Source organism: Glycine soja, chromosome 6, assembly GCF_004193775.1.
Source record: "Glycine soja cultivar W05 chromosome 6, ASM419377v2, whole genome shotgun sequence".
In the NCBI taxonomy this organism is placed as follows: Eukaryota; Viridiplantae; Streptophyta; class Magnoliopsida; order Fabales; family Fabaceae; genus Glycine; species Glycine soja.
Genome location: NC_041007.1, coordinates 16,251,275 through 16,260,403, shown reverse-complemented (window position 1 = coordinate 16,260,403; position 9,129 = coordinate 16,251,275). Strand labels below are relative to the sequence as shown.

The following is a 9,129-nucleotide window of genomic DNA, read 5'->3' as shown; positions in this document are numbered from 1 at the left end:
TTTCTTACATTATAACTTCTAGTTTTTGCCATTAGAATAAACCATTAAACAATTATTCTAGTTTTTACTGTTAGTCTAAATTATTAAACAATGATGTGACATGTCATTTTTTAAATATTTAACTTCAATAATTTTTTAGTGATTTTTAACCACTAGAAATAAATCATATCAAATTGGAAAATGGAAAGATTTGTATAAGTTATACCCTTTGTCGCTACTTTGCGGTAAATCGATAGGTATCAATACGGTAGATACCTTTGCTTGCTTGATTTTTTAACATATTAAAGGTTTTTTGAAAGTTAAAAATCAACAGAAATTATTTCTCTACCCTCTCTAATCATATCCAAAACAAATCTTCTAAAAAAGAGTAAAAGACACAACCAAACCTAGATATGAAATTGATCCCTCCCCCTCCCCCCCAAATTTGAACACTATCACCCTCATTTTGAAACAAGTGCAAAAAATCATAACCCTTTTAAAAAAATCCAGCAAACTAAACAACAATCACAATTGTTTAAAATCACAACAAAGGTTATGTTTGACAAAATTAGTTGGTAGTTGGAAGATAGAAGTTAGAAGCTTAAAAGCTAGTTTATTAAAATATTATGTATTTGATAACACTAATTGTTGAAATATCTAAAAAGTGTAAAATGACAGAAAAATAATAATATAATGATTTATTTGAAAAAAGGTAATTGGAAAATTCAATAAATATATTAATGTTAAAAAGAAAACATATACAAAAAGCTACAACTTAGCATTTTCTAAGTAGTGTTTCAAAAAATGCTAGAAACTATTAAAAACAACTTGTTTACTGAACATTCAAATAAGTATTTTAGTTAGTAAAAAAACTAGAAGCTAGCTGAAAATGTTTTGTCAAACATAGTCGAAAGAATTAGAATCAAGATCAACTAAGTTCAGATTTTTTAGTGCGACCAAAAATCATTTAATGGTGTTTGAGATACCAATAAGCTCTTCTCCCATGCGTGTCATGGCACCGACGATCAAAGTGGTGGCTGCAACAACTAAATAAGGAGAAGAGTTAGACGATGATAAGGCTAAGGAGGTTGCCGAGGTGGAGGGACTCCGCAATGGGGTCAACTCTGCATTAGACCTTAAGGGTTGGTGTTAAGCACCTGTCAAGGATTTCAATGACATTGTTGTTGTTGCGATGAGGTTGCTGTTGTTGGAGGGTGCAAGTGGTTTTTGTGATACCATGGAGAGGGAACGGAGAAGAAGGGGGTTTAAAGGGATAGAAGAAGTGCTTGTTTGAATGGGTGAAGATGAGTGATTGTGTTAGAGCATAAATGAAGAGAGATTTGAAGTTTGTATAACTTTTAGATTTGGTTTTGCTTAGCTATTTTTAGAGAGTGTAAATTGATTTTGGTTTAATGGGAAGGTGAATGGTTGCAAAAAGAAGTAGAGGTCAGAGAAGCATTTTTTGGCAATATTTAGCTGCCAAAAAATGAACTGAATTAAATAATTATAAAAAATGACATGTGATGGTCTTAGAGGATATCACATCATTGTTCAAGAGTGTACTCTAATGGCAAGGACTAAAAATTGTAACAAAAGAAAACTTTGGGAACTTTGACCGGTCAAACTTTTGTTTTGGGACTCAAATCCAAAATTTTAAAAAGTTTAGGAATTAAAAACTTAGTTAACCCTTATCTATGTAGTCAAATTCAAGTGATAACCAATATGATACATTAAAAAAGTTGAACTTAAAAAGGGTGTAATTCTAAGTTATTTTTTTAATCTAAGGTGGCTCAATGTGTTGGACTCATGCTCAAATGTGGGTTTTCTTTTGTGTGTGTGTGTGTCAGATTGCTAATATAGTCACAAATGAGCATAGACAATGATGATGACATCTACATAGACTTTAATACTCAAGTCAATAAAAATTCTAACAAAATAATAATATTTAGGACAAAGAAGATATATGACCGTGCATAAGAGATTTGATATTTTAAAGATATATGATATATGACAAGGTATAAGATGATGTTATAAGTGATGTATTTTAATATTTTTACGGGTATCTTACCTCTTTTATTTGTGTAATCAAATTGACCTTTTAATGAGTATTTATGTGGCAGTTGCAAGGTGGATTTGAGGCTTCTTGACTTGAGGTGTTCGTTTGATCATTATACTAAGGTTCATATTTATGGCATAGATTTCAACAATATTAGTTGCCTATCATGTGAAAAAATAAAAATAAATTTTTTTTAGATTAAATCATCAAAGATTCCACCAAAAGTGACAACTTAAATCATGAAGACATGGATCAAAATTGCTCACAACACTAGACTTCATATCCCTCATTGGTGAGACCTCATCATTTTACTAATTAGACATATAACTGACTTGGATTGAGTTTAGTTTAGTTCAATTTACAAGTTAATCTATTTAAATATAATTGGAATGGATTTGATTCAGATTTTTAAGCAACCCAACTCGACCTTAATTGGATTGGGTAATTAAGTTAAGTATTTTTTTAAATATTTTTTTAAAATTTTGTAAAATTAAAAAAACAAAAATAGAAAATAATCATATAAATGATTTTTTTAATCTACAAAATCAAAAGTATGCTGAATCAAAATCATTATTGTTTGAATGAGGTTGAATTAAATTGGGTTAGTCGAGCTGGTTAGTCAAACATGACATGCTTCCACCTGTACTCTAATCTCATTTTTTTTTTTAATGAAGACAACAATGACTTATTTTTTAGCATATGCCTAGGAAAACAAATCAGGGAGCTCCTTGCAAATTATTTCATTTTTAGGAGCATTTTCATTTAAAAAACAATGTTTTATTGTTATCTTTTACTACGCATTTTAGTATTATTTTTTAATCATAATTAGAGTTTCACTTCACTAATTTATGCAATAAAAAATTGCATTATAGATGAGTATCAGTTACTTGTGTGAAACTCCAATTTTAACTAGAAAACACAACAAAAACATTTAAGAAATCACATGTAAACATTGTAAAAAAAAAGTTCTAACGTGAAGATCATCATCACAAATAAGATAAAATCAACTCAGCCCGTCATTAACAAGGCCATGGAACAATTTCAGTGTTATACATATGCACATTATTTTCTCGAATTAAGATCATCATCACAAATTAATGTCCCCCACAACTTATTCATGCCAGATTTTAGAACAGCAATTCATATCACAGCTTTGAAGGCGACTGATACCAGCCCCACGGTTCATCAGATATGTACTTGGTCACTTGCTTCACACTTAAATAGTTCTCGAGTCCCCTGAAATAATAAACAACAAAAACTCAGACCCAGATTCAGATTCTCAGATGAAAAACAATCAAGAATCAAGATATAGCCTAACCAATATTTTTAGAGTTTACAGCATAAAATTTTTTACATTGTGAGTCAATTAAAAATAATCCTAAACATGCCTACTAAATTTTTTCCGCTCTGTAAAATAGTCTTACCGTCATCCAATCACCAACTGGTCATGTACAACAATTACCTTAAAAATTACACCAATAGTGATGTGTATATGACAGTGTGAAACTCTTGATAAAAATTCACAAGCTTGAATTTTATATTAATCCACGCTTGGATGATAAAGTAAAAAACATTTACACCATTAATGTGTTCCAATTAAATTCACATTTTTATTTTCCACAAATAACTATTAGATGAGGGATTAAAGGCATTAAAATTGACTTCCTCATTCACTGATATAGGAAATAAGATTCATACCATTCTCCTAGTTCACGACCAAAACCACTACGTTTAACGCCTCCCCATGGAGCTTGAATGAAGCTTGGTTGAGCACAATTTATCCATACAATTCCAGCCTGAATAGCCTGCACAAAAAGCAATACAAGTATAAATATTAACCATTCAATTTACATAAAACCCTTTTGTTTTGCAGTTTTTATGATAATCTAGGATCAGTCTCACCTTTGATATGCGCTCGCATCTTTCTAGATCTTTTGACATTACAGCAGACCCTAAGCCGTAGCTGTGAAATAACAGATCATATACAACATTGATTAGCATCAATGCACAAGTGAATAAAAAGTAGTTACAGGCGTTAAGTATTACAGTTTTAAATATGTTTTGGCTTTAAAATGTTTTTGGTTCCTCAAATTGAGGTTATTATTTTAAATTTTGGGTCCTTTAAAATTTAAATTTATTTTTTAGTCTCTCAATCTTTGAAAAATAATCTTTAGTCCCTTCTGCATTAAAAAATCAGTCAAAAAAGACTAAAAAGAACATTGTTCAAAATTAGAAAACAAAAAAAATTTAGGGGATAAAAAATAACGATGACTCAAATTTAAGGAATAAAAAATATACTTAAACCTCCAGAAAAATAATTAACTCACTGTGTGTCATTTGCTAGTTCAATAGCTTCTTCTTCGGTACTGAATGTTTTCACACATAGCACAGGTCCAAAAACTTCTTCTCTCCAAATTTGCATCGAGGTAGTCACATCAGTTATGATGGTTGGTTCAACAAAGTACCCCTTTTTCAAATGCTGCCATCAAATTTGACAAATCTATCATTTCTCATGACAAGTTTTGCAATACATAACCGGGCACACATACTAGAGAGTATAATCATACCTCTGGGCGAGACCCTCCAATCAAAATTGTTGCACCCTCACTCTTAGCAGTTGAGATACAATTCAACACTTTTTTATACTGAACCATATAATCCAAACATTAGATATGATAAAATGTTGGTTCAAGACAAGTAAGTGCATTAACAATGTCAGGAAAAACTTATTTTCTTCATATAACAAACCACTTGATTTTTTTTCATATAACTTCGATTAATATATACTACATGCAACCATAATCACTGACATCACACTAACATACATTTCCATTTTGGATGATGGCGAAGGCATTTGAATAAACACAAGCAGAAATACAGAAGTCTACGTTAGCAGTAGATTTCAGTGTTACATATCTACTTCAAACAATATCTTAAACCCAAAACTACAGCGTATTAGAGGAAGAAATGAAACAAGGTGTAACAACCAGAACATGACATATCTTCGTTAAAGGCAGAAGTACATTAATCAGAAAGAGTAAGTAAAAATAGCAATGAAATTACATTATCATTACAACCGACAGTTTCTCCTTCTAAATTATGAATTAAAACATAAAGTAAAAGTAACATATGTAATAATTGCATCCATTCCTTTGACAATTTTTAACATAATGAAGCATTCAACGAATGAACCATGTTCAGATGAAGCATATCTCTCTGTAGTCTGCAGTTTTTTCTTTTTTATTGGAAAAGTTCAAGGGAATACTACCTTAAGTTTCCCCTGTTTGGACTTGAAGCATATACCTTAAGTTTTTATGGAGATGTGACCAGTTACTTCTAGAGAGAGAAATGGTCACACAAAGAAATCCTTGATTTCAGAAAATGTTCAAGCAAACAGCATCTATTTTTCCTTCAAAATAATCCAAAATATGCTTATATTTTTGACTTCTAAAGGCATTTCTATGCTGAATATTTGCACTGCTTTCCTGCTAAATCACTAAACTCTTCCAAGTGTGTCTGTACTAACTAATTGCTGATATATGTTAGATTTTTTCTGCTAGACCTATATTCGGATATATTTCAAATATAAATTAAATTTTTTGTATTCCAAAGATAAATACTGATTGCCAGACAAAGTGTTTAACATTTGCACTTTTTATGGTTTTTCCTAATACTATAAAGGAGTAAATGAAAAAAGCATTCTTTTACAATGTAAAAGCAGGAGGGAGTAAGTTAAGCAAATATATAGTAAATACAAAAGTGATAAACATTAAACATACCTGTCCTTCACTAACAATAGGACCTAGCCTACAACCTTCTTCAAAGGGATCTGAAATTTTGATGTTTTTGGCCCATTGCACAAGTCTATTCACAAATTCTGTTGCTATACTTTCCTGAAACAGTAAAACCATCTCTCACTTTATCAATATTCAAAACTCAGCCAATGCAATTGCTACAAAGTTTACAGACAAAATGATATCTGAGTATATCAGAACCTTCCTGTTTAGACAGCACAGTAAGAAAAGTAAGCTACAAATACTTGTTTGTGAAGAGGGAAATGTGTTATGGATGAATCAAAATCAATATGTTAAACTTACATGCACAATAAGGCGAGATGTTGCACTGCATATCTGACCATTTGTAAAGAAGCAGCCAAAGATGGTCCATTCAGCAGCTGTTTAAATCAAGGAAAATAGCAAAATAAATGTTAAATGGTATATGACTGTCTATTTGGATTTTGGTTTCAGTAATAGGTTCTAGGTACCCAAATTTTACTCATCGACAACCACTCAATCAGTTTCATGGGAAATATGATTTCTCAATGCAAGAAAACATAGGTTGTCCATAACAAAATAAAAGGCACTTACTCTTATCAAGGTCAACATCCTCAAAAACAATGATTGGGCTTTTTCCACCAAGCTCTAGAGAAACAGGCTGCCAACAAGAAACCCCAAATTGGATATTACACGATCTCACAAAGAAAAGAGAATGAAAATATGAAAGGAAAAATAAAAAGGATTTCTATCATTTCATCTTATGCTTGTTACTTAGTATCCTCTATTATATCTTTTAAAGCAGAATGACAATATAAATTGTACATAATTTGCAGATAATACTGCTTAAAAATACCTTCGTTAGCTGTGCTGCAGCTGTCATAATCCTGCTTCCAGTTGCAGAGCTTCCAGTAAAGGAAATCTGTTGAAAAGTTACACATCAGCCACAATGGCTAAGTAGTTTTTAAAAATCATAGCAAAGTAACAATACTTGCAATATATAGAATGAAATATATCTCCATATAATTTTGATTCTACTAATAAGTAAAATCGGTTGAACCTTGTCTACGTCAGGATGAGATGACAAAGGAGCACCAGCTTCATTGCCTAATCCAGTAACAATGTTTAATACCCCTGGAGGAAGGCCAACTTCTCTGCATATTTCAGCCAGCTCCAAACAGGTCCTAAAATTGTAAATGATAAGACAGCATAAGAAACCAACATATCAAATAATCAAGGTTGCACAATAGTTAATGAGAACATACACAGATGCCAATTCAGATGGCTTCAATATTGCTGTACAACCAGCAGCTAGAGCAGGAGCAACTTTCCATGTAGCCATCAATAGAGGATAGTTCCTAATGCATAACATAAATCATATAATTTCATTAGCTATTCAACACATTCAATCAGCAATTGACATCGTTGATAATGTGAGTGCATCAATTTCCTATGCAAGTAAACTGATAAGAATCTAAGTCAATGCAGCCTGGCCTCTATAACCAGTATGCACTAGATAAAAGCTAATTAATGCATAATATTTCACTTATGGACCTATGTTCAGTTTATAAAGATTGTTCATGGAAGTAAATTACATTGAAATGCATAAGCAGTTAAAATGAAGAAACAGCAAATACCATGGAGTAATTAAAGCAACAACTCCGATGGGCTCCTTGAGAACATAACTCTTGAAGGTTTCCATAGGAAGGGATACAGGAGCATTTTGCTTTGCGTCCAATCCTTCTGCAAGCTCGGCATAGTAGTTAAAACAACCAATAACATCATCCTACATGATAAAGTCACAGATAAAAATAAGCAAAAAAAGCTCATGGTAACATCAGTTGTTGTTTTCCCAAAGTTAAATGTCACCACTCACCAGGTCTGCCAGTGCTTCATCTAGTGGTTTTCCACAATCAATTGCTTCAAGCTTTCCTAGTTCATCCTTTTTCTCTGTTATCTGTGATAAAGAAAAGCACAGTAAGGTGTCCACACATGCACATCAAAATGTATTTAAAGGGTTGAACAACTATCTTGATTTTTTTTAAAAAGAAAAACAACTTATGAAGATCGTATAGAAGAGGGTCATTATATGCAGCCATGCACTTGAATATGTAAAGATGCTGTTTTGGGATTCGAACTAATCACCAAGGCACAACTTTACTCTTATGCCAAGACTCACCCTCAAACAACAATCTTGATTATTTGTATTAAATTTAGTCAAAATTAAGCATCTATAAATATATGATTAAATAATTTTATTTTTTATATGTTAAAAAGTATATATATATATATATATATATTCAATGAATTTGATATAAATTAATAGAATATTAAACAAATTTTTGTTAATATAAAATTTTGTTATAGTATACATGATAAAGAACTTTTAATCCAATAGATAAAGTTATTCTATGGAAAGCTATTAAACAATATACTAGTTGATGCAACTTACTCAATAACTTCATATATAATTTTATCTTTTCCCTCTGCCAATAAAAACATATTCAAGTGAAAAAAAACGTTAGAACCTTTGAAGCGATGGCTCGAAGATAGCGAGCACGAACAGAGCCAGGAGCTGAAGACCAATCTTTGCCTTTGTTATGGGAAAAGGCTCTTTTAGCAGCATCCACCGCAAGGTCAACATCTTCCTTAGTAGCGGCTGGAATATGCCCTGAACACCAATCACATCAAGTCAAAATCTTAAAATTACATGTGTATTTTTTTATTTTTTTTTTTACTTATTACTTACAAGTACTATGCACGTGTCAAAAATCATATCATAATCATAAACATAATAAATGAGTTTAAACACGAGTTTTGACAATAGAACAAAGAAGTCATGTGGAAAAATAATGAAAAGAAAGTTAGAGAGGGAACCTATGATGTCTTCAGTAGCGGGGTTGATGATCGGAAACCGGTTGTTGAGAAGAGGGACTTTCCACTCTCCATCTATGAAAAGTTGTCTACTGGGTATGGAGATTGCCATTTTTCTCTTCTCACTTCTCACTCTATGCTATGTTATTGTATTCTTGATTGGATCAATAATAATGCAGCTACATGATAATATATATAAATAATGAGATTGAGGCTACGTCTTGTTCTTGCTAATGAGTCATCACAGATCTTTTTTATTTTTGCTTGCTTTTTACGTCGGTGGTCGGTACCAATTTTTTTGTTGACTTTTTTTTTTCTTCTAGTTTCTTCGATTCTTGGTTTGGTAAGATTTTGGCTTGTAATGTTACTCTGTCCATGTTCTGATTGGTGGACTGATTGAAATTTTATACGCTTATAGCAGTGTTATATATCTCTCAAGTTATAAAT

The 9,129-nt window shown here is 31.6% G+C and overlaps 1 protein-coding gene across 1 annotated transcript; it reads right to left on the bottom strand.

The window, feature by feature from the left end:
- Positions 1-2,981: 2,981 nt before the first annotated feature.
- Positions 2,982-8,868, bottom strand: LOC114416483 (betaine aldehyde dehydrogenase 1, chloroplastic-like). The gene is made up of 15 exons (XM_028381357.1): positions 8,686-8,868; positions 8,337-8,479; positions 7,685-7,765; positions 7,446-7,594; positions 7,074-7,166; positions 6,869-6,992; positions 6,665-6,730; positions 6,403-6,469; positions 6,133-6,209; positions 5,815-5,928; positions 4,603-4,680; positions 4,363-4,514; positions 3,938-3,998; positions 3,734-3,840; positions 2,982-3,271 (listed from the first exon to the last, which is right to left on the bottom strand). Exons 1-15 carry the CDS (start codon positions 8,792-8,794, stop codon positions 3,181-3,183), a joined length of 1,512 nt encoding a protein of 503 aa, XP_028237158.1. The 5' UTR covers positions 8,795-8,868; the 3' UTR covers positions 2,982-3,180.
- Between the last annotated feature and the right edge of the window lie 261 nt (positions 8,869-9,129).

Excerpts from the sequence above, each read along its gene's own strand:
- LOC114416483 (XM_028381357.1), bottom strand. The coding sequence starts at position 8,794 with ATGGCAATCTCCATACCCAGTAGACAACTTTTCATAGATGGAGAGTGG. Across the intron at positions 6,731-6,868 it reads CTCATCCTGACGTAGACAAG|ATTTCCTTTACTGGAAGCTC; the intron begins GTTCAACCGATT and ends ACTTTTCAACAG. Across the intron at positions 5,929-6,132 it reads CATCTCGCCTTATTGTGCAT|GAAAGTATAGCAACAGAATT; the intron begins GTAAGTTTAACA and ends TTACTGTTTCAG.